We start from the raw sequence: 27,522 nt of genomic DNA on the forward strand, positions 1-27,522 counted from the left end.
CACAGAACAAAACGCTTGTAAGTATTTAACTTTAGATTAAACTGTAGAGCCTGTACTGTATTTGATTTATTGTTTTACAATATTTACTATTAAAATGTTAAGTGAACTTTCTTATTAAAAGGCGTGTTTATAAAGTGTATGTGCAAGTTAAATTTTTTAACGCTTTTAAATATTTATTTTTCACTTTACATTTAACTGTAGCGCTTGTTTTTATACACATTTAGTTTGATTTATTGCTCAAAATAACATTTTTTTTTTTAAATAAGTGAACTACTCTTAGTAAAAATGTATCTAAAAGGAACGTTTACGTGCAAGTAAAATTAGTGAATGTGAGTAATAATCGTGACAAAATAAAATACTTATTTAAAGAGTTTAGAGAAATTTATCATATATGTCGTTTGTACTAATATTACGAACAGAGTTGTACTTAGAATACTTCCTTGTGGCACACACTGAATGACTGAACCTTTTATTGTCATTTACATATTATTAAAAAAATAAATAGACAAGAGTACTCAATTACACATCTAAATATCACTAAAATAAGTATTTATAAGTAAGGGTAACTTATATTATTAACATATTTCCTGGACGAAACCTATAGTAATTCTCAATATTTTTTTTAAAATTATAATAAAATTCAATGTATAGAAACTTAAATTTTTCGTTGTTTGCCAAATGGGAGAAACCCGAAACAGATTAATTATAGGAAAACCTCACTGCATGGAACAAACTTATATTTATGAACAATTTAATCATAACTGCATTATTCACAATATATAAAAATGCAGAACCGTTTTGAATTTTTCACAGAAGCCGCATGATTAGTAAGAAATAGGTCTAGTATTTAAATTCATATATAAAATAATAATATACCCTAATTATAAATTTTCCATGGCTATGAGATATTGCAAATAGGTAATTCTGTACCAGAAAAATTCTGATGTACACACGGAAACTATTTATTGCATTGAAATAAAGAATGTACCTCTAAGGATAAGATATAAGTAGAAACTTGTTGTATTAGTATCTCAAATGAATTTTTGACAGCTGTCATACTTAACGCCAAGTCTCGACTATAGAATGTAACTCGAAGACTAGAATAAATGCGACACAATTGTTCCGTCTGCATTCTATGGCCTTTTGACAGGAAGCTTGGTGGAAGAATTAGAAACCTATTTTTTTATAAATTTACTTGTATTAACAAACATAACTTTGTACCTTAAAGCACACCAGTACACTTAACAGAAAAGTTCCGTTAATTTATGGAATTCTTTTAATAACTTTAATATCATAAGGCATCGTGAATTTCAGAAAATTAGTTACTCATATGTAGCATTTTTTATATATATAGAATAATATAATCTAAATTATGGTATATTACATTTAAAAACCAGTGGTTTGTATTAATGTAATAGGAGCAGTCTTGTTAGGAGCGTGAAATGTAATTTTTCAACTTATTTTTATCTTAGTTAAACTATCTAATAATTGAACGGTCCATTTATTAGCATCGGTAGCAAATACCTCGAACGTTCTTTCACCATATACTTTGTTTGCTCTCAAAGTCCGGAGCTGTAACGCATCTCGATTTTATATGTCATCTAGAAGTGTTCGACTAGAAGAGTTTCTTTTAGTTAAAAATTTCCATTTCTTCATTTTTATATGAGTCGAGCCCATTGTTCTAAGACATGTTTGAAGATTCGCAGTTGGAGGTTATCTATCAGGGTGAGATACTTTGGGTTGGGTGATACGTATTGTATACCTTATTTTATTATAGAATTAAAGCCTCACCTTGTCCATATCAGTGCTAGCATATTGGTAGAGTTTGTTGTTTGAACTGAAGATGATGAGGGCAATCTCACAATCGCACAGGACGCTCAACTCGTAAGCTTTCTTCATCACTCCAAATTTTCTTTTGTTGAACGTAACCTGAAACGTAAACAATTCGTCAGATCTATTCAATGAAGAACACTTTGTGGTAAATTGTTACAATTAGTTTGTAATAAATTGTAAACATTCAGTCATCTTTATGGCCGGCCTAATTTGTGTCAACGTTATTAATATAGACATTCGCCTTTTTTGTTTTTGTGTCTACTGAGGCATAAAAACTAAATACTATCTGTCCGTATCTCGATGATTGGTCATACGATACGGCGTGTCTATGATTGATCTAGTCTTTATACCTAGGTCTGTCTTTTTATCCCTTAACTATAAGAGATAAGAGTGATTTAAACCTTTTGTATATAATAGTATTCGGCACAGCGCCGGTAGTGTACATCCCAATAGCAAAGCCATACAACTTTTTACATAACTATATCGATATTGTATATAAGAACTTCTAAATACTGGAAGTTAAACTACAGGCGCAGTTAGCATCCCACGCAACAATAAGAATTTTCTTGTCCGGTATTGGTTTAAATTTCTCGTTTTTATTTTTATTATATCACCCTGAAAACTTAATTGAGCTACTTTCGCTAATAAAATATCGGAATATCTCGCTATATAAATACAATCTTAATGCTGGCAATGTTATCATTAACTTATACATTAATTAGGTCAGGGACTGCAATATTGTGTATTTGTGTTTTATATTCAATATCCTTTACACGAAGCATTGTTTTATAATTTATTCGCTTCGTTTTCCCTGAATTGTGTTATAGAGTTTATCAAGAAATTCAAACGCAATATGTTATTGATTATAAATATAATTATTTCTTTCGATTTTGACTCGTCTTGTTGTATTTACGATAAAATAAATTATATCAATTGAATTCAAAAACTTTTTCGATTTAATTGATATAATTTATTTTATCTTTCAGTCTTGATTAGATTCCTAGGTAAACAATTTTTTTAACAAGATTTTACATTCACATTGTTTCATTAATATTACATCTGCATATATTTTCGTTATGCAAAGTGAATGATACTTGTTTATTATGCTTGGGGAGTCTTTTTAAATTTGGACTAAATTCGAATTTTAAACTTCCAGTTTAAATATGTTGCTCGTTGTTACAATTAATAAATTATAGAGTGCGGTCATTGTTCGCACTCCGCGATAATGTTGGCAGACATTATGGTTGTCGGCTTTAAAACATTTTAGATAATTTAATCATAATATTATTTATTCATATGAGAACACAATGTATACTTGTAAGCGTCAAAAAATCTCTCCATTTAAATTTATTACTAGTTACTATCAAGATCAGTTTAAAGGTATATTTTCTCAATAAAGAAGTTTCCAATACTATTTTTTTTTAATCACTAGAGTTATTGCGATGTTGAAAAGTTCACTAAAATTCAAATGCTCTATTATTATGAAAGATGTACGAGAAGTGAATACACGTCATTAATATATACAGATTTATAATTAATTTTTATTAGAAACTTGTTTTGACCATTAAAATCCACAGGTGTATAAAGTCCACGGATGTTTTTTACGCTATTGATACTATACAATGACAGCAATGTTTCATATTAAATTTAATTTTACCATTAAATTCTACCGTATTACCTTTTTATATGTAGGATATATAAACATTTTAATATAATAATTGTTGGCAACCCTAGCGACCAGATAGTGTCGCATCTGTTTGTTGAGTCGGAACTGAATACTTAGTTCATTTCACCCTTAACCTTGTGATAATTTGAGTTTGTGATCAAGAACTTACCCAATAGTCATTGTAGTACGTACATTACATTGGAAAACTTAAACAGGAGGATCATGGGGGGGTGTTGAGCGGCCATAAAAAGCTCTCTTCCAGTCGGCCATGATAAAAAAATGCAATGAACTGCGTAATTACAAATAGCCATAGTAAATAAAACCATACTGTGTGATGAAAACGCGTTTTCGAATTTACCATCCGAATTGAATTTAATACGTTTGAAGCTACGGAGTGGACTAAGAATTAACCTCGATCTTTATTATAAATAAACTAATTTAAACAACCAAGTTTAATCTATTAGAAAATGTGTTAATATTAGGACTTAGTAAATTAGTCTTTAAAATTAAAATCACCACTTCAAATTACTAGCTTATTTAAAAACCTCAACCGAACCGTTCAACCTCGATACGAAGTTCATTTTCTACCGAAAAACTTCTTAACTAATCACATTCTCTAACAAAAATATTATATTACAATCTTTCTTTCAGTAATTCATCAAATACATTAAATTACGTGTACTTAAAAATCTTAATTTAACAAATACTACGCGTGAACATAAACACCCGCTGTCTTGTAATTCAATTGGTTCTGATATAGGAATTATAAAAAAAAATAACAAAACCATAAATAATGTTGAAAAAAATGAGAGGCGTATCAGTAACCTATTGGTTTGATTCTATGATAACATTATTTATCGTTTTATAGTAATTGTGAATTTTGTTTTGTTAGTTTTCAGCCACTAGCAAGCAGAATAAAATAATTCAAATTCAGCTTGTCAAGTCATTGAATTTGAAGTTTCTGGTTCAATATCGCAGAAGTCATTGAATTTATCCTCATTGAAATGCCAAATATGATATATTTGTGTTTATCAGATTTAATGACAATTTTGGACAATTATAACAAAATTCATTTAATTTCTGCATTTACATTAAAACTTGAAATATCGTCTCGTCAAGGTCGATTTATTTAACAGAAATCATAAACGTCGCTACAACCCTTGGTTTTTGGCCTCAGATTATCGGGTTTAAGGTAAACATAGTGAGGGAACCAGTCAAATCATGGAAAATGGCGGTCTTTAACTCAAATTCGTCTGCTCAGAAGATCACCCACTTGCCTATTATACAAATTATCAAGGAAACCAAAATCTCAACCCAAGAATGAGCTATCTATTGGTGCACAACCCACGACCTCAGAGATGTCAATCCCAGCCTTTAAACACTTTTAAAGTTTAGTTTTAGCCCATCAAACAGTAAATTTTGTAGTTGACAAAAGTTTGCAGGCCATGAAAACTAACAGCTATGTTGTGTTATGTATGTTTTTGTTGTGTCAGATATAGATCTTACAATCTCGTAAATTAGATAGAGCAAAACAACACAGAACAAAGTGCAAGTGACACACGATTTCGCTATCAAGATTATCAATAGAAGCTGTCAACTGTCACCCATCCGTCAAAATTGAAATATGAGCTGTCAAAATAGATACACGTAGAGCTACTAGAATGAATAAAAACGTTCGTTTAGCGGTTCTAGAAATAACAGTCCTACCAACAACCTAAACAATATTTTTATGATTTCTTCAAAGCTTTTAAGATCTAGAAGTAAAAGATGACAGAAGAGTCCGCTAAGAAGACGAACCTGTCGATTCCGTTCATCTGTAATCCGAGATATTTGTATTTTCTTCCGGCCCATGGTGGCAGCAATCTTGGAGATGTTTTGGGGAGCGGGGGTGAGAACAAATGGCCGGTGGGCTGCGTCTATGGTGTCAACAGCTAATATCTGTAACAAATAGGTTTTTTAACAAATATGTAAGTTGTTTTTATTAATTTATAGGACATTAAATTATTAAAGAATACTTAATAAATAATATCATGCATTGTTACATTATAAAACAATAATCTTTATAATTCGCATAATGAGTTGTTAAGCGCAAAATTCGAAGACTGGACTGCATTTCTTAGACTCTGAGAAGGGTTTTGTATAAAAAAATGAAATATTATTTTTATTTAGAATTTAGGTTTTTATGCAGGAAAATAGAACTGTCTCTATCTGGGTAACATAGCAAAATGTTCCGTATGTTGGTATGTAGCTAGTAAAAAGGTAGGCTAAGTATAACTATCTAAAGGCGAAAAGTTCGCGAAAGCAGCTTATTATACATTATAAATAGGTCAAACTTGTAACGTTTCCTACGTTTTTGGAAGTAAAATTCATGACCTGAAGATAAAAAAACGGATTACAAGTACATTTATACTTAAAGATTTTATGTTTATTTATTCCTTTTTAAAAGTGTCCATAAACCATTTAACTTATCTGAGACCACTCGTCAACTTATTCCATTATAATAATTATAACAAAAATGTTTTATTCTCAAAACCGGAATTATGTTAAACTCAACTCAGCGTAATAAATCTGCGTATAATTTATTAATGAAAAAAACACGACATATTTCGTGAACTTATAACAAAATATTTTTTTAATTGGAAATATTGTATAAAACGTATAATTAGTTCGTTATGATTATAGTAAATTGCGAAATCCAGCCCAATCACTGCGCAAGAGTTGTGGCAAGTACAACCTCGCTTTCATTACATAACTAAAATTCATTTAGCATTGATCCTCGGGTTTTTTGACCAAAATATTGCATTTAGTATATAGTTGCATTTTACTACATTGTTATTAAACAAAAAAAATGTTTACAATTTAACACCAGTCTTTAAATTTGCCCCTAAACTTGTTGGTTCAATTCCTATCTGGGCTGTCTCGAAGGATCTGTTCGCAGCAGTAAGATTACCCATTTACATCTTAACTAATTTGTAGTTTTGTGTGTTAGAGATTGGCTGTAATACTGAAAGTTTTTAAATTACTTAGACATATTTCTTTAGATTAAAAACGGCTTGAACTGTAGCCGGTTATCCATACAAAAGTTATCAGAGTAATTGACGTGCCAATCAAAGGACTTGTCTGTCTCTTTTATCACAGCGTAAACACAATTTGAGAGAAGAGACGAAAGAGTTAGTTAATGCAATGGGACTGAATTTTTCTTTGTAAATAAGTGAGTTAGCCAGTTATCTTTCACTATTGAAATGCGCTTAAAATATTATATAATTAGTTCTTAACAAATACAATCCTAATTTTCAGGAAAATTCTTTAGGGAAATCACCATAGACACAGAGCACGCAGGTGCGTTATCAGCCTATTAAAACTTGACTTCTTTCGTATTTCGACAGCTGTATAGTGCAGCGTCATTATGGAATCGCTTTGAGGTTGGTAAGTTTTGTGGAGACCCGCTAGGGACAGGGTTTTAGGTCAGTGGTTTGTAGGCAATGCGGGCTTTTTAAATGTTTTTTTTTAACTTTTCGATGTAATTACAATATTAAACACAATTTTCGAAATATACTATGAAACAATAACTCTAATGAGGCATAAAGTAGATAATATATAGTGTACAATAAAGTGTTCCTATGCCTAAATTTTTTGAAAAAAGGCCATGCAGATTTTCTGCACGTGTTTTTTCCTTTAGGTAGAACTGGTAACAGCGCATACAGAAATTATAATCAATTAATCAATTATGCAGCTGGGATTAAAATCGCACGGCCTACGAGTATAAGAACCACTTTACTAACTGGACTAATACATATTAAAAATTGATTTACAAAAATTACGTAACCAGCTGTCACTATTTATAGCCCTGTATTTTCTAGGGACGTTTGAGCTCATAGCTTTTGTTTTATTATATAAACATTGTATATGGATTATGTATTAATTACATATATTTTACGTACATATCCATGAATTCTTAGCAAGAATAAAATATATAATATGTATATTTAATTTTTACTAAGAATTCATAATATATATATATATAGATTCAGTTAAACACGTGGATATTTAAGCAAATATTTTTAAGTTTATTCTGTATGTACAAAATGTATTGTAGGATTCACGGTTTGAAGTTTGGAAAACATGGGACCAATCCATCCCTGGTCAATCTCCTCAAAGGTTCTAACATCAATAATCAAAAATTCTTATACTTTTATCATATATTGCTGAGTTTTAGATGAATCAATCAGCTTCTGGACAGAGTTGTGCCCAACACGGGTTGAAAACATTGACATTTGTAACGCTAGAAAAATCCAAGGGCCAATGTTTACTAAAATAAGCCAGAAGACCTAATGTACTGGAAGTAGCAACCGAGGGAACATACTTGACCGTCCTTGCCTTCCCTTTTTTCTTATGGCTCATTACATTTTTCCTTAAAAGGATAACCGAACCACGAGTGCATGAAGTGGGCTTAATCGTGAAACCTTCGCACTCTAAAGGAGCAAACAATGGGCCTTAATGTACTGAAATGACTCATAATTTGAAAAACAAGAACGAAAGTTCTGTAGTTAAACAGTACTACCGAAAAAACACTTTGCGATAATTCTGCTTCATAGTTCGATCTCGTCGCCCTCGCTTACTGGTGGATGTAAAGAACACTGACTAAGGCAGTTTTTGCCGCGCACAATCTTTACGTGTACTGGCGAGCGCTCTAGCATTGAGTGTCCATGGCAGCGGTATCACATAACATTAGGTGAGCCTGTACTAGATTTAAAAAAAATTGCGCTCCAAAATTTACTTAAAATAGTATATGGTACGGTTTTAAAGACATAGGGTCATTCACCCCGCATAGGTCATGAATATAACGCGACCTATCAACTGTTGATTAGCGAAATTATTAAGGCAACTGGCCTTACAATACACTCCGTGTATGACAAATTTGCTCCAATACAAAGAGAAAGGACTGGCAGTTTAATTTGTGCGTTTGATAGTAGAAGCTAGGCTTATTAGGTTCTATTCGTAACGTTACATTTGGTTTATTTTGAATGTGTACTGTATATTAACTGTTTTTATTTCTTATTATGTTAGTCTTTCGTTACCTCTTATTGACAGTATATAAACTTTAAGATCCGTAGCCCTGATTTGGTGTAAGTAAGACCAGTTTAGGATACTTTATTTTAATGATACCATCAATGTTTCTTTAGGTTCCTGATTACTAAAGCTAATACAATTATTCGTTGAATATAGCTTAATTGTATTGGTAATGTTAAGGATTATTCTGTCTGTAAAGTCCTGGCTTTATAATCTCATTATGTAATTCATATTAAGATCTTCTATTTCTATAATGTTGCAGCTAAAATTGTTCCAGTGAAAGCATAGAATAATACTTTTATATTATTTATCGTGAACCTTTTTTAGTAGTAGATTTCTTATCAAATATTGACTTGGTAATAACGTATACTTCTATTTATAAGAATTTTTAACATCAATGTTATGTACACATTTTGTATTATTTCGTACAAAAACAGTGCTTTAAAATTTTAGTTACACATTAGAATATATTATAGAATAACTAATTGTCTTTGTGACGTCATTTTCAAACTAATAAAAAAAGTACATGCTTTATAAAGGTATAATTATTATGCTCGTTGTATATGCATTTAAATGAACAGATTTACATATCATTTGTGTTTTGCGACGAACCGCGCGTCAGGAGATTTTTATAATTTTAACTTAAAGTAACTAATAAATATAATTTGGCACGGTGTTTCAGTAGATTTATTTTAAATACAGAATAACTTCAAAGATATTGGATTACTTAAAATTGATTAGAATTGTAATTTCAAATGGGCGATCATTTGTTAAACGAGATATACAATGAAGATTTTACAGCATAATTATACAAAGGCAATATTAGCACAAGAATGACAACACGTGGTGTCGGAGATAAACAGTTAACCTTACGTTTCATAATACCACAAATAATCAAGCAATTTTAGGGCTTCATACAATACAATAAGATTTAATATCCCACGTGACAATATCACCTTGACTTTGTAATACCTGAAATATGGTATTTGTACTGACTGATATTGTCGTGAACAAAGGTTAGGGATATTGCCTTTTCTGCACATGACACATGTCCTGTTTGTGGAAAATTGTAATATGGTGTAGTTTTCAACACGTTGAATTAAATACGTGTATTTAACACACACCCCAAATTGTTATTATTCATTCATTAATTATTCCAAAATATACCTTTTAATTTTGGTATATTTGAATTTATATTATCTTTGAATAACGTGAGTACACTTGAATAAAATCTCCTTAAATCATATTATGAATTGATTACAAAAACAACTCAGTTTTTTTAATAAAGAAATGGTTTTTGTTTACGCAACATATTTTTATACTGTACTGACAAATTATAATTAATAAGTACTAAAGTATAAATTGCAAAAGTTGGTTTATACGTACTAAACTCTTTATTAGAAACCACTTTGTATTCTAAAGAATATTAATTATCTTTCAAAGTAATTATCTGAGCTTTTGTTTATTAAATGTGAAGCCTGTTTTCATGAACATTCTATCCCGTTCCAGGCTCGTGCGCCCTTGCAGGAGGATGAGGAGCACCCACGTGTAAACATCCCTCCCCAATACCACCCTTACACCGTAATATCAGAGTTCAAAATCGGTTGGCGCGTTTCATTGCATTTTGACCCTTGGACGCTGCATTCAAAACTAGATCATATCACGCAGTGTACACCAAACAATCCATTAGTATTCGATTTCAATTTTGCACAGATAGCTTTCAGGTTTCAGTATTGTGCCCAATTACGGGAGTAATTAATGGTAGTTCTATATCTGATGAACCTTTGTTTTGTTCCTGGGTTAAGTTCGCTTAATGCAGTGATTTACTTTATACGAAGAATTTCGCGTTGATAGTATAGATATAACGGTTTACGGAATACAACTAATACTATATTTATTTGGGTTTTAATATTGATCAAATATTGCCAGTGTTTCATTGCTTCATTATATCAATCGTTAAGTCTTCGTGTCTTGATTTTCCTAGCTAAGGTAAACGATTATAATTATCAAACTACTATTACCAATAGTTTCAAGTATTTTACAAATATTTTTATTTCTAATATATAAATGTGTATAAAGCCTCGAGCTCCAGTTGCGATTGCATTTCTCCTTTGTAGGGGGGTGAGCGTGGGTGAACGATGTTATTCAAATATTTGCGGCGATGCACGTGTACGGCGAGCAACCAGCAAAAACTGTGCGACCTCTATATAATAATAATAATATAGAGGAAGCTCAGTTTAATTTTAGCTTTAAAACTGTTAATATTCGACCGTGTAGGGGTGAAATTACTAAGGAGGGATTATCAACAAGTGAGGTCCCAAAAAAGCGTATGCCTTTAAAGATAATTATCTAGGACCAATACTGCGACACTGTTTTATATTTTACGAAACGCTTACTTAATACTTTTCAGTATAATTTACGTTAATATTTTTTTTTTCACATAAAATTTGAAACAAACAATACGATCACGGTTTAGACGGTAATGGGAGATTGTGGAAACCAGTCAACTAAGTAGCCTGTGACATGGATATGCTCTCATTCCACAGCAAAGTTATACACTGAGTCATCACAAAAAAGTACATACATGAGTAGACAAACAACTTTAAACTTAAAATAAAACAGCTAACTAGATTAATGCAAAAATAAAATTAACTAAAAAGAAATATTTTTATGTACTTCCCGATGAACAAACATAAAACTACGTGATTTTCGATGATACGTTATTTACATGCTATGTTGTGTAGATTTAATTTCCCTTTATACACTTCATTATTAACATGATCGCAAACTAGCTCAGCGGTTTAGTCTGATCAAACGCCTACAAAGTCATAAGCAAAGTATAAAATTCTCTAAAGAACTCTATGTGATACTTAATAAAATATTCCATATCCGCTTTTTACATTTCAATAGACGACCCATTACCGATTCTATATTATACACAGCTTTTCAAATCTATTGGAAGCCAAGTAATAAATTAATTTTTGCGATATACCCTGTAAAAGAATTTCTGTATGAATTCCCATCTCGAGAGCGACGCTTGTTTGGTTGCCTAGCAACGCGTCAGTAGCAAGATGGCGCGGGTGACGTCAGCTGAGCCAGGGTGGCAGGGGGGCAAGGTTGCTACCAAGCGTGTCACGTTCCAATGAAAAAGAGGCCTAAGATCCACAGCGAGAGCTGTCCTTCAAGCGATGTTGCGGAAGGTAAAAGTGCGAAATTATACCGACATACGAAAATCAGCGACGCGGCAACGGGCTTAAGCGTTTTAGAGCCTAGATTCGCGTGGCAATGTCGAGATCTTCTACGGTTGTTTGGTCGAGTATCATTATGGAACCGTTTGACCTATGTCAAGTTCAGTGAAAGCAAAAGTTGTTTAGTTTACGAATTATATAACTTTATTAATGGGTTAAATATATGACATATAAATCGATGGGTTTCGCTGTATCGTGTTTTGGATGACCAAGTGCTCGTTAACCATGACTGCGATGACAATCGGGAATGACGTCATTTCGCACACACAGATATAGTGTGATAAGGAAACCGCAAGTGTGTTAATACAAACAGTGGGCGAGTATTATGTTTATTTACAATATTAAATCGTAGTAATCAGTTATAAACTATATTGTATTAATGATAAAAAGTCACTCCTACGAAATTGGTGCAGACTTATTTAATCAACATAATACGTGATAACGTGATACAGTAATTTAAAAAAAAAGCTACTGTGTGGCTTAGATGGCTTGAAAATTTTATTTTTTTTATAGACCGGAAGCCGCTGATGGACCCTCTCGATACCAGATTGCTCGTGAGTGCGTTGCCGGCCTTTTAAGTAGTATCTATTTTTTATGTCGCCCATATTTATTCTCTACACGAAACGGATAGAATATCAGTAATTCACGTCTTATTACGTGTAGTGACTAATTATATGTTTTAAATATGTACATTTTGTTGTGTCTTCAACTGTGATTTAAATTCAAAAATATTAACAGACAAATTAATTATAAAACGTTTACTTCTTTAGAGGCGTCCATTAAGATACATAGGAGCGTAGATATTATATATATTTCTCTGTTTTGTCGTAAACAATTATAATCAATGTACTGAGTTACAATACTTCGTTGTAAGTTCAAAAATCACTGATAACTAAGGTCAAAGCAACGTTACAATGTCACTTGAGAAGCACCTTTGTTCCTTTCATATGTTAATTGTAGATGGCGCCAGATATGATTTATCTGAATATATTTTCCAGCACGTTAGATTCAGAACGTTTTGTTGTTCCATACATCTTTCCTAGTGTTTTAGCTGTATTGGGAATTTTTTGTTTAAAGAAATAATTAAATGCTATGCTTATTTAATTATTTACAATACTTTGCCTACGCTCGGCACACTGATATATAGACACGAAAAACACAATACAAAAACCAAACACGAAAAGGTGGAATAATGCATGGTTTCCTGTACATTACTCTTTTATATTACAATTAAATTGATTTATTAATAAGCAAGCACTGAATAATATACTTAAGTTTAAATATAATAATTAACATAACCCTTTTTATATGTGGTATGCAAATGCATACATTTTTAAATGCAAACTGACAATGTCGCGGGTCTTAGACATGCCATGTTGATCATGCTGTCTGTACAAGCACACAACTATGAAGACTGAACTTTTGGTTGGTTTGATTAATTCTTATGTATAGAGAACATAAAAGACAACTATTTTAAATAATTCCGTTAAAAACGAATACAAGCTATTCCTTTCTATTCGTAATTCAAATTTCAAATCGCGATGGGCGTTTGTTTATTGGGACCCAACAGCCGTCTGACCCGAAACGCAAAACTATGTCAAGCAGTTTATTTAATCTGGCCACGTGGTATGGGAAAAAGAATCATAATCTAAGACATTAAGGTGTATTTCTGAATGAAGGTGCGATTGGTCTTTCGTACCTTTGCCCTTGAATGTGTTAACGATGTTACACCAAGAAAGCATTGTCACTAGATGCGGATGGGAATTTATACTTCATAATTTTCCATAGATGTTTTTAGATTTTTATTCCCCAAAATTTATTTTTGATAAAAAATATTTTTTACTCACTTTAATATAAGGATTCTCTTTTGGATTTTTTGTTTGCTTCCCGATTATATGCTCACACATAGATATATAAGGGAACAGAATTTTACAGTGAGAATTCAAATTTGATTTTGGGTTTTTAGTGAATTTGCTATGATATAAAATATATGTTGGATAGATAAGAAGTCTATGCGTCTAAAAATATTAGTTAGGTCCACTAAATATTATAAAGATATTATTTTCGTATGTAATATCGTTCAACTTGAGGGATCGCGCGGTACAAAAAAGTCACTATTGTGATGGGGCTATTGGATGTGACATAGCACAACCTACACTCTGGTTACCAATAATGAAAGTACTTTTTTAATAAATAGTGAAAGGTCATTTAAATTGGGTCTGTTAATACGGTTGTCTCTAGAAGTCCGAGTGTCACTCAATTATTAAGTTATTTAACGTAATTCAATTGCGTTTTATTAGCAAACTGTATGATCTGTGTGTATAATGCAATCATCAGCATTGTTGCATAGAGATTTTGGGTCTCTCTGCATCTTCTACCGCATTTACCATGGGGAGTGTTCAGAAGAGTTGTTCGGTCTAATACCTGCAGCTGAGTTTCATTATCGGACGTCAAGGCAAAATACAAAATACCATCACCTCGACGTCCGTCGTTCCACAACTGAACGTTTTTCAAGGAAATTTTTGCCGCGCACCACCGCTATGTCGCACCAGCTGCCCACTGAAGTATTTCCGAACTAATTCGACTTAGGGTTCAAGAAAAGGGCGTACCAATTCTTGAAAGACCGGCAACGCACTTGCGAGCATTGCCAGACAATGTGAGTGTCCATGGGCGGCGGTATCACTTAACATCAGGTGAGCCTCCTGCCTGTTTGCCTCCTATTACATAAAAAAAATACGACTACCATTTTTGAACCGGATTGCAAGTATCAAAATTGGTTCAGAGGCGTTAAAGATAAACAATTCAGATAAATTTTAATTTGACCAAAATTTCGATATTGCATTTAAATTTCTTAATTACGCTTTTAATATGAACAAAAAGAATGTCAATTGTTTCGCATAAGCTAATTTGGACTGCCCTTATTTAACAAATTATTTTAATGCAGCTTCATTAACCAATATGATTATTTGAGAAATGTTCACAAAATATTATGTACTAACAAATGATTGATCGAAGGCCGTTATCAATCTGCGAATTATCACAAACCTACGTGGCCATCACTTCTAGATAGGGATTACGATACCGAAGATACGTTTGCCAAACGCCTACGTATTATCGTTATAAATCTATATATTTTTTAGATCTATAGACTTAAAAATATTATTAACTGTTTCATAATGAAATGTCAACTATCACTAGCAGTTTGAAATAAAAACTATATTTGGATGTCAGAATTCGTTATGATGTTGCATATAACCTTAATGTGGGAAATTAGTAGATTCAACTTTTTGTTCTTTTTTAATAACAATCTAGTGGCGCTACATCTTGGCCTCTGACTGCATCCGTTTTTGTTGTTTGGATTTTTAACTATTATTTAGACCTACCCTTTATTTTAAAAGTCGTATTTTTTATGTTTAAACAAATTTCTCAACCTACTACGATCAACAATATTCCAAAACAGGTAACTATGTTTCCTTTTGTGAGCTTGAGTATATTGTAACATGGTACGACCGATATAACGTAGCTAAAACCGTAGAGCACAGCTAGTGGAAATAAAATTGCCAGTGTAATGAATTTTGGGAAAACATATCGCTTATGTCAAAGCAGAAATCAATAAATACAGATTTTATTTATAGACTGACAAAATTGTTTTTTTTACTGAGCCTACCTGTTTATTAGCTATATACCAACATATGAAAAATTTTGCTATGCCACCCCATATACTGTTCGCTTTTCCGAAACATAAACCGAAGTACTAAATAAAACTATTTTTTTTACCGTAAAAACATTGCGATTAATTTTTATTTATATAGTATAGATAGAAATGTTATAAATGTAGGGGATAAAAAAATGATTTCTTCAATATATATAGCCCTCCTTTTGATTTAATTATGTTGAATTTTTTTATATGTAATGTAACGAAGTGTTAATAATACATATTAACCGAGCGGTGACAAAAAATAATTTTTTATAATTTATAGATTATCGATTTTAAAATCTTACTTCGATCACCTGCTATATTTTATCTTAATAATATTTTCGATATTATATACACATTATATGTTGACTTCGTTATAATACATACAAAAATATTTCCTCTTTATAATATTAATTGTTATTGCTAATTGTTAGCTCATACAATTGTAAGAGGTAATAAATATACTATTTACCTGCTATTTCATGTATATAACCTGACTCAGTGATATTAATTTGAATAGAATTACGAATTACAGCATAACGTCGATTAGTTTGCCGCTTAGTACTAGATCTTGTTATAACCTGGTATTCTTAGGGCTTCTGTTTATGCTCTCATAATGATTGCTGTAGCCTCCTGAAAACAAGGGTAACTTCACATTTCAAATTAATAGACCTGCCTTCTTTGAAAAGACCATAAAACACGTTTCAACCTGTTTAACCTCTCCAACTTGTTGAAAAACGAATAAAAAAAAACATGATATTCAACCCTTCTTCGAAACAGTGTAAATTCTTATTACATGATACGAGAGAAAGGCTTTCAGTGTCCGAGTCCGTAAAATGTTTTCTTTTCTTTAGAACTTGGAGACGTTGAATAGGATGAAATGTGGTTTGTTATCGTTTCAAAGAAGGCAGATACTATTAAATTGGAAGGTAAAGTTAACCATGTTTTCAGGAGGCTACAGTTATAAATTTGAGAGCATAAACAGAAGCCCAAAGAATACCAGAATATATCACAAAATTACCTTAAAAGCACTACATAAATATATTAAGAAAATATATACTTTATAGAGCTATAAGACTTTAGATGTATGTACCTAGATCCTATACATTAAGGATATCAAATTCTGTTAGCACTAAAACGGGACAAATAGCATGGTTAGATTGATGATTAAGGTTTAAGTGAGCAGCCCTTGATAACATTTGAGTCTAAGGCATAACAGAAAACGGTTTTCCATATCTAAACTTCTGATTCAATACTCTCTCTCTCTGGCGTATGGCCGACGTATTGTCATACCGATGTGATACCGCTAAATCTCTAAAATCTAATTGCACAGATAGTGTTCCAATCCGTGACCTCGCATCGGCGTTATCAATCATACACTAAGCTAACACATCTCTAAGTCCTAATAAGCATAATTAAATACATGGTTACAAATTCCCATATCAGTAATTATTATTTTCATAAAATACGCATCCCAAGCAAAAAGAAAAGTTGCATAACGAGTTGTCTTCTAAAAAAATAAAAAAGTAAAAGCCAATGCACCGCACGCCGTCATGCTGGCAACATTGAACGCGCGCAAAAAAAAGCAAATGGCTGCCGTCAAGGTCATAAGAAGCTGTCCTAGTCACGGAGGGCATTTACACTTTTTTTATAACTGCCCAAGGGCTTTGCGAGACTGAGAAAAAATTAAAACCGCATTTTTCCACTACCTACCGCAACATTAATTCGATGTGCTCTGTGTACGCTTATATTAGACTGGAGACGAGAAGTGGCTTAAAAACTTTTTGGATATGGAAGTACTTTATTGAAAGATTAATTGTACTTTTCCATGATTGAAAAATTTATCACAATATTTGATAATAAAATCGAGAATGTAGTATTGCGAATCGATTATCAGAGTTGTCTTGCAAAACCAGAATTATTGTAGGCTTGTTTTAAAAAAATAAAAAGTGTAGTTTGCGACGATCGCCTGGGAACGCATCTCGGTGTTTCTTCATTAATTTTGGACTCTGCTGCGATGCACTACAGGATATTTTAAATGCCTCTTAAAAAAGTTGATAAGCCATAAGTGGCGGTTGCACCTGTAGATAAAGCTAGGTTATATGAAATACGGCGCCGTTTTAAGATATTGTAATCATTATATACAATTATTATGTTGTCATTACAATTTCTCATGCATTCCTGAGCGTGATAAACTTTGAAAGCAAACAGATTATGGTCAGTTATATTAGTTTACTACGCGGCTGTTTAAAAAAAAGTATGAAATTCTAGACATGTTTTATCGAATTCAGATTTTTATAATTCGTCATCAAGTCCTTTATTTTTGAAGGTTGGATAGGTTTGGACAAGGTTACTATACCTACAAGTAGGTATCTATCTGTTCAGTCCTTGGGCCGCTTCTGTGGGACATGGCCTACGATTGGGTGTTGAGGGGCGCGCTTCTTCCGGGATTGCGCGTCTTCTGCTATGCAGACGACACCCTCGTAGTGGCCAACGGGGCAAGTTATGGGGAGGTGGCTCGACTCGCAACGGTCGGCACCTCTCTTGTTGTGAGACGGATAAGGGCCCTGGGCCTTAGGGTGTCTCTTGAAAAAACGGACGCCCTATTGTTCCATGGCCCTAGGAATGGTCCACCTCCTGGGGCGGTCTTGATGGTGGAAGGAGTGGGGGTTCCGGTGGCGTCCAAGATGAAGTACCTTGGTCTCGTCTTGGATGGCCGCTGGAACTTCGAGGCCCACTTTGAAGCTCTCGGGGGGAAGGTTGTAGGGGCGGCGGGGGCGCTTGCAAGGCTATTGCCGAATATTGGGGGCCCTAAGCAGAGTGTGCGGAGGCTGTACTGCGGAATCATACGCAGTATGGCATTGTATGGGGCCCCTGTATGGGATGATAGGCTGAGGGCGAGGAACCGCACCCTACTCAGGAGGCCACAGCGAGTGATGGCGGTTCGGGCGGCTCGATGCTACCGGACCGTCTCGTTCGAGGCGGCGTGCCTGTTGGCGGGGACTCCCCCCTGGGAGTTAGAGGCGTTGGCCCTAGGCGACCTGTATCGTCTCAAGTGTGAGACTAGGGCAGGTGGCCGATGGGCTGAACTGGTCGGACCGGCAAGGAGGCAAGCCAGGGAGGCCACCTTTAATAGATGGGCCCATGATCTGGCTATGCCTAGGGCGGGAGTACGCACCGTGGAGGCGATTCGCCCATGCCTACGGGAATGGGTGAATCGCCCGAGTGGAGCCGTGTCCTTTCGGATGGCGCAGATACTGTCTGGGCATGGGTGCTTTGGGCGGTATCTGCACAGGGTGGCGAGGCGGGAAACCCTTCCCATCTGCCACCATTGTGGTGCCCCAGAGGACACGGCGGAGCACACCCTGGCCGATTGTGCCACTTGGTCGAGGCAACGCCATGACCTAGTGTCGGTCGTCGGGACGGACCTCTCGCTACCGAGCGTTGTTGCAGCAATGCTTGGTAGCCAAGAGGCATGGCGTGCGGTGGCCTTCTTCTGTGAGCATGTCCTGCTGCAGAAGGAGGCTGCCGAGCGTCAGCGGGAGGTGCGTGGCGATGGCCGAAGGGGTTGTGCTCGGCGGCGGCGAGGCGGGGGTGCGGGGGCAAGACGCGAGGAGCGTTTGCCCAACAGTATCCCCCTGCGCCGTCGGTGAGTCCGTATGCAGTCATATTCGCCTGAGTTCCCTGGGTTGAATGCCTAGTGCGACCCCCGGGGGACTCAATGCGGTGCCAGACGTCATTCATTCAGAATGAATGTGTCCGGCATAGCAGGCGATATGGAGGGCTCAGGAGGAAATTTTAGTGGGTCGGGTTTCTCCCCTCTGATTAGCAGAGGGATAAGAGTTAACCATCCCCACAGTCCCCGCGATAGCGACTGCATGCGCTCGCGGGCCTGCAGCTGTGCATTTTTACCTCCTTCATAAAAAAAAAAAAAAAAAAAGGTATCTATCTGTTACTATACGTATATGTCAATGTGTGCAGACATTTCGTAGATTCACTACATATGTGCTAGAGCTACGACTATAGGGTTTAGACTTCTGTGGGCTTCTTCAGATTTCACCGTCTTTTATACAGTTTTTTCTGGGGACTAATTAAAAAAATCTTACACGTGAGCGTATCATGTTGTATAATCGTGTCAAAATTCTTGTGTTAATGTATACTGTAAACATGTTTGTAAGACAAAAGCAACCTTTTATTCTTATATAAACGAAATATTTAATTGCAAAGGAATTTAGAAAGTGTTACAATAAATTCCTGAACTGGACAACAGCATTGATCATGACTCAAGATAAAACGCCTTGACATTGCCATAGACGATATCATTTAATCCTACTTATCATGTAATTTTTAGTATTAGACTTGAATTGATAGTGACTGGTTAGGTCTTACAAAACGATATTGATACAGTTCTGATTGAAGTGTGGTTACACTGGATGAAATCAAAGGTTTTCCATAAGGATTAGAACTGTTTATAAGACTACTCTTTAGAACTAAATGTAAACTAACTAACTAAATTTACTTAGAAATCTTCTAACGTAATTACAATAGGAGTAAAATAAAAAATTCAAACATCGACATATCTTGCATCTATCAAGGGAACACGAAATCAAGTGTGATGGCGTTGATGTAATACTTTGAAAAATATTAGTTTTAAATAAGTTTCCGCCTTGTTTATATCAACTTATCACACATCTTTATCGACTAAGGCGCTTATGATAAGAAAATGGAAGTCATTCAGATTCAATGAATCCTTTTGCAGAAAAGTACTCGAGTACGTCGAGTTGTTTTAATCTTGTATAAAAAATATGAAAACTATCTTATACAGGTTTCGCCAATCATGTTCGGATATTTGAGAACAACCAGAAATAGGTATATTTAACTCAAAACACTTGTTTTTATTGACCCGTACACCGCTATTAGAAAACTATTGTATTTTTAACTCGTCTTTCTTATTCGGATTGAACCAATTAACATTAAATTCATATTCTAATTGCTGGTCGAATCTGCTACATCTCAAAAAAACCTAGAAAATATGTAAAGATCGCGCACGATTTTCTTAATGCAGCTGTCATGTTGGACTGAGTAAAAATATTACACTTAATAGGCACTTTTACTGTGTCATTTAATTGCTTCATGAACCGGTCTGAACTAGCTTGGTAGCAATGACTTCAAATTGCTACTGCAAGATGTCTGCAACTTTTGATCGGCCATACTTTAAAGTAAATTTTGTAGACTAAACGATTGGCGTCTGTGATTCGGTGTTATAATTTAATTAGAAAACTTTTATGGCGGCTAAACATTAATCAATAATAATTTCTTTGGGTCATACTATTGAATTGATAACTGTCAAAAATATTTTTATTTTATTTTAATGTTGTATCTATATGAAAAAAATAGTTTATTTAAGTTTAATTATACATGATACAATAACATGTAGTTGCTTAATCTTACATAAGAAATACATGAATTTCGTCCGAGCGACGCCATTGACTTGAGAACTTTCTTTAAATGTTGTAAATTGTTTTTGACGTTTATAAGTGTATCTTAATGGATAAATAATATCTCATATTGCTTTGGTTGATTATATATATTACACATATAGTTACTTAATTTTTAAAAATAAATACATTTTAAATACTATCTTTAAAGCACGAAAGCAATATGTATGTAGAAATCCCCAAAAAAAAAAAATATTAAAAATTTTATGTTAAGTAATTAAATACAAGCTATTAAAATAATATTGCCTTCATCAATAATGACTGACAATTATTAATAAATATTGTTTGGGCTGAGATATAAAAAGCAAAAGGAGGTCAATGTGACAGCATATTAATGTTACCAAAACGGCATTAAGATGTTTGTATTAAAATCTCAATAATTCTATTACAGAGTAACACACATAAACATCAAGCTATAGTCTTTCGGTTGAAACAATTATTTATATGAAATATATAGACGCTTGAATATTTTTCCTAATTGCCGAGAATAAAACACGTGTGGTCATATTTTGTATATATTTTATAAATGTCGTAATCAACGCATATCATTATAAAACTACAAAGTCACATTTGTAACCTCTGATGTCATATTTGCTCAGTATCACAAGGTTTGTGTCAATCTCAACAATCGATGCATTAAATAAAAATCGTAATATACATTCACTTACTAAATTCAATTTTAACTTTGATTTTAGTTGAAATTGCAGTGGAACAAAAATATATGACCAAATATCCAGCTGTACTGTATTGGTTTTATGCATCGATAATTTTATTTGTTATAGACAAGTAGGTTATCGGCCTTCTGTGCCCGGCATCTCGATGTTTGGGTCCTTATCTGATAATCCGAAAAATGGTTACCAGTAGATTGAATTCGACAGCTTACAATATCGCAAAATGCTGAGACAGCTTAATCAATTTGATCGAAATGTAAATTGCAACAAATAGTTTGGCCTGGGATCGCCCAGGCTGTGCACTGACATTTCTGTCTTTGTGCGCATTTACCATTCGCTCGTACGGTGAAGGAACACATCTTGAGGAAACCGACATGCTTTAGACCCCTGTTTAGAAATGATCTCGGAACAGGTAAAGCAGCTTGGGCGACATAAAAGGCTGAGCGCCGATGTTAAATTTATATGCGTAAATAAATAAATTCGCGAGCCTGTCAGTATCTAATTTACAGTGTAGCCATTCAAATTGACATATCACCAAAAATTCATTTTACTGTCAACAAACTGTCTATGTTAATTTGACGTGTAAAGACTAACTGTTGCACCTATAATTAAATGCACACTTCATTACGTATCAACTGGGCTTTGGCAAGTTTTAGTTTTACAAACATATATATTGTTTTATAAAAACTTTAGGGTGAGTTACATAGATTTATAAATTTTTGATAACAAAGTTTATTGATAATAAATGATGAATCATTAATAATCGAACTTTAAAAATACACTATCAAATGTGTAGGAATAAACAAAATGGGAAATATATTTGTTATAGTTGAAAGTATTAAATTCGCGCTTTAGATAGTTATTTCCTTGTACAATGAGATCATAATCGATCGGTAACAGCCTTCAGAACAATGCTAACATTAAATGAGATACACCGAGCAAAACCCCATTACGAGTTACAACGTTAATCCAATGTAAAATTGTTGTTGTGTACTTCGCCTGTGTTCGCCTTGCAGTTGTAAGCTTCAATCCTCAGCAGTGATACTCTGTAATTTCCAAAAGTGATTCCGAAATCAAAGTCAAGTACCGCGCGACTCCAACGTTGCTAAATCAATGCTGGATACCGAAATTGTACAATAATTCTAAATATAATACAAAACAAAACAATATTTTTGGTCTACAGTGTGTTCTAGGACACGTAGGCTTCCTGTAGCTTCTATTTCGGGGAGCTCTATGTCACACCTGTGTTTTCAGATAATCCCTCCGTCACCTGTATATTTTTTATCTATTCCGTAGATGTCATTCGATAGTGATTCTTTTCCATTTCTTACAACTTGCTCTTGTCATAATAATTATTGATAACATTATAATAATTTCTTTTTTACAGATGTATTGCTTTTTTTAATTTTTATTTTTTTTATGGATGCCTCCATCCTGATTTTAAGTGGATACCACCCATGGACACTTAAATTGCCATAATGCAAGTGTGTTAATAATGGCATAGTAAGGTAAGGATTTTATTGTAATATTCTATTAAAAATTTAATATTTCTGATAAATTAAATACGGCCATCTTATGTACAGAAGCCATCGGTTGCACCTAACAACAGTGTCGTAATATAATTATTATATTTGAGCTTGTTATATATGACGTAACAGTGTTGTGTAAGACTATTAGTTTTGTTAATTCTGACATAATATAGGCAAATATAATAGACAGGTCGCTTACCTTACAACTACATCTAACATCAAGTATTATGCGTTACCGAAGTTTTTGTATCAAATTGCGATAGTTCTCTGAATCTGCTGATTAGCCATTATCAGTACGGCTTTCGTCGTGGTCGTTCGGCTGGTGACCTTCTTGTATATCTCACAAAGCTGGGCAGAGGCAATTGAGTCCAAGGGGTAGGCGCTAGCGGTTAGTTTGGACATAGCAAAAGCCTTCGATCGGGTGTGGCACAAAGTACTGCTCTCGAAGCTTCCAGCCTACGGACTTCCCGAGAAATTATGCGACTGGATCTCCAGCTTTCTGGCCGATCGGAGCATCAGGGTCGTCATCGACGGAGCAAGTTCCGAGCTTAAACCCTTGAATGCCCCCAGCATCCAAGGCTGTCTATCCCAGACCCTGTTTCTTCTGCATATCAATGATATGTTGCAACATATCATTGATTTGCTATGCGGATGACAGCACTGGGGATACTCTTTACACTGGCCGGGTAGGTATTTCCTGGGCAGTAGTCAAAGAGTACCGGAACAAACTTGTGTCTGAAGTCGAAACTCTACTTCGTGAAGTCTCGGACTGGGGTAGACTAAACCCAATAAGACACAAGTTTGCGCGTTTTCCGCGAAAAAAACTGCCTATGTCGCTACTCCTCTTTTCGAAGACACTCTTCTTAAAGCCAAAGCCAGCATCGGAATACTTGGCGTTGACATATCGAACGAGCTTCAGTTTCCCGGTCATTTGGATGGAAAGGCTAAATAAGCCTCAAAAATTAGCAAAAAAAAAAAACTTGTGTTCGCGCGGTATAAACACCAAATATTAAAAGCGGAATTGGAAGTGACGGAGTACCACCGCTGTATTGTGATGACCAAGAACTATTCATTTTATAAAACAATAATTCCGTTTTAAATAATGGAATGGTTCTATAGACAACTGTTAATATTTACAGTATAGAATGGTTTTATTTTAATTTAATTTTCTTTATACTTTCAAATCGAAAAAATGCTTGACACGATCGTAATTCGCGGCTTTTTAATTGTGCCCCTATACGGCGGTTTACTTTCAATGATAAAAAGTTTCCACATTAACAGAATATAAATTAATTAATGAAATCAAGGTACGTTTTTGAATTTTGTTTTCAAAAAAATTGTTTGTAATTCATAATTTATGCGATAATAAACTTTCTTGTGCATATTTGCATGAACCATTCTCTTAATATGGCATGGAGCAAACGCATTTGTTGTTTCATTCATAATTTTTTAGGCGAACCTCGATTCTGGACGTTACGACGGCGAACTCTAGCGCAAATTGCTCGCGTACAAAATATAAAGCTGGGAATCAAAACGTATGTCCGTATGTATATGGGTATATAAACGTATGTATATGGGTTGATAATCACTCGCTAAACCACAAGAATAGTATAAGCAGTTAACTAAGAGGAAGACTTATCCTTAAGACTTTATCCCTAGACGTCCATTTTATAAACTGGTTAGTTGTCAACTGCACTATGGCCTAAAATATGCCTCCGCTTATATTCATGAAAAGGAAATCAAAAGATATAAATTTCTCTGCAAAACAATATTTTCTTTACATTACCATAATTGTATGCGACCTTCAAAATAATTATTTGTTAATTTAAATGAAGCATAAAAATGTAATGTATTATGGCACACGTTTCAGTAACCCAGTGACCTTGTAAGCCAATTGATTAACAATGTACAGTTGTTCTAACGTAAGGGCATTGTTCCAAAACTATGCGGGAATTTGACGTCACCTATAAGAATTTAAAGGTAATTTAATATTTGTTTTCGTGTGCAAATATCTAAAGAAGTGTATAAGGTTGAGAATCTCATCAAAAATGTATTAGATTTTGAACTACGAGAGTCATAGTTCGTGATAAGTCTAGTTTCTGAATCTCCTTCTTAGACCTGACATTCAGGCTTGTAGAATGTAGAATGAGAAAACCAAACAAAAGCAGATTGCGCTAGGATGTTTGTCCAATCAATCCTCTTTTGTTTGCTTTTCTCTTCTTCATTATTTCCCTTTGGACGTAATATTATGTCGCGAGTTTAACTGGAGATGCTGTTAACCAATCATAAATAAGCGACACGAACCTCGTCGTCGTCTTTCGCTTGACTTTATTCGATATAAAACAAACAAGCAAGCATTTTACAATACTGAGGCCAGGACCCTTTGAAGGGTTCTAAATTTTACCTGCTGCACTAAAAAATGGAAAATAAATAAATGCTTATATGTTGTGAAAATAATATTATTGATATGGTCAGTGTAAATTAGGTTATATGTTATAAGTAAGGACAGAACGTCCCTTAAGTAGGGTTGGTTTTATATACGTTATATGTTTGAAGGAATGTTTGTTTAAGAGTTATTTAAAAGAAAAAGTTAATATTGTCATGGAATTTTTTGTAATAATTGTCATAAGTGTAAGAACGGGTCTCGCATCAATTGCGCACCGGCTCGCCCGTGAATAGAGTAAATAATAAATAATATTACCGATGAAGCTGAGGCGTATCATGAGTCGCACAACACGAACTATGATTTTATTTTATGTATCTTTTTAGAATATAAGAGATGGAAAGAAGTCGCTGGACACAATGGCAGAGGAGTAGAACACAAAAAAAAATTATATGTGTTTGTAACAAAAGTTTTAAAAAACCTTTCCAGGTATTTCTTCATAGCTTTCTATACAAGTAGTATGTACTAACAGATTTTATTTGTATGTTTTGCATACATCAATTGAATTTACAATATAGCAACATGGCACACACTGGACCCTTCCGGAAACTCATTTTTTGAACAAAGACGTCAGAGTAATTACAGAAGAACAATACAAAACAATACTTAAAGGAAAATGTTAATACAACCTTAATACACGTTAATAAATGCCGTTTTCTCGTGACCAACATACCTGAAACAAGAAAATTACATTAATACGTGGTTTAAATAAGAATTATAGAAGGTGAAGTCGAGACAGGAAACGGAAGTGGTATTCACTCAATAATTCCGATTTATCTTTTATTCTCTCTTCTCGTTTTCAATAAAAGAAGTGTAGCAATAATTTACATGTCATGTCGGAATTGAGGGCTCATAAATACGCCTACCTAACTCACTATCGTATTGTATGTACCTAGTGTAGGAAGAAGTAGAGAGTAGAATTCCCAGAAAGGCTGTTCAAATTTAACATAATATGCCTGCTGCTAGACTAATTAAAACTTTCATTTACCTCATAATTAGAGAGGATTAATGGTTATTCATTTGTTTCAAACAGAAAGCTCGGAGTATAGTATGTACTTCCAGTTATCATTAGCTGAGATATGTATCAATTAACTAATGTCCTGGATGACATTACGCTGGGCACATTATAAGTGGCGCCACTCGTGTTCCACTCCTTGTAACGATAATATCGCATGGCTCGGCCCTTTTCAAGCTGATTGCGTATATTACAAGTTCAAGGATTAATCTGAAGAGTTCCTAAGACATTTCCTTCTCACGGCACACACAAGCGCCACATCTTAACTATTAGTAATGTATAAATATATATTACGAATATATTTAACATTAGCGCGAACGGTGAAGGAAAACATCGTGAGAAAACCGACTTGCCTTAGAGCCAAAAAGTCGACGGCGTGCGTCAGGCACAGAAGGCTGATCACCTACTTGCCTATTCAATTTACAAATGATCATGAAACAGACACAGAAATCTGAGGTCCAGACCAAAAAGGATATAGCGCCATTGATTATATATATATCTATAGTCGATGATTAAGATGTTAATACAAATAGCATTAATATACGCTGTAAACCTCTGTAGTAGATAAGTGGGAATAACTGGAGGTCAAAGGTCCCCATAAAAGTTAAGCATACAGGGAAATGTGTTGACCGCCAGGGTATATAAATATTAATACAGAATTTCTAGCAATTAAGTAATTAGCGAATACTAGGATTTAAGGCAATCTCAAAATGGTTACTCAGAAATTGGACGTTGAGTCAAGATATTTATCAAGAAATAATGAAAAAATTGTTTTGTATTCCGCTTTCCCGCTCAAATTCAAATAATTTGACTCCTGAGTCGTTAAAATCGCCACATATTGGAAATATGAAA

General features: G+C 34.1%; 1 protein-coding gene across 5 annotated transcripts in view; it reads right to left on the reverse strand.

Moving 5' to 3' along the window:
• Window positions 1-27,522, reverse strand: part of LOC123714025 (myocyte-specific enhancer factor 2) — a 49,939-nt gene that overhangs the window by 8,458 nt on the left and 13,959 nt on the right. For all 5 annotated transcript variants that reach the window (XM_045668030.1, XM_045668029.1, XM_045668028.1 and 2 more), the window contains exons 2-3: window positions 5,297-5,437; window positions 1,792-1,929 (exon numbers count right to left, since the gene is read on the reverse strand). In XM_045668030.1, the coding sequence (XP_045523986.1) occupies window positions 1,792-1,929; window positions 5,297-5,350 (192 nt within the window). In that variant the 5' untranslated portion in view covers window positions 5,351-5,437. The remainder of the gene's footprint in view (window positions 1-1,791; window positions 1,930-5,296; window positions 5,438-27,522) is intronic.

Source organism: Pieris brassicae, chromosome 9 (assembly GCF_905147105.1).
Source record: "Pieris brassicae chromosome 9, ilPieBrab1.1, whole genome shotgun sequence".
Lineage (NCBI taxonomy): Eukaryota > Metazoa > Arthropoda > Insecta > Lepidoptera > Pieridae > Pieris > Pieris brassicae.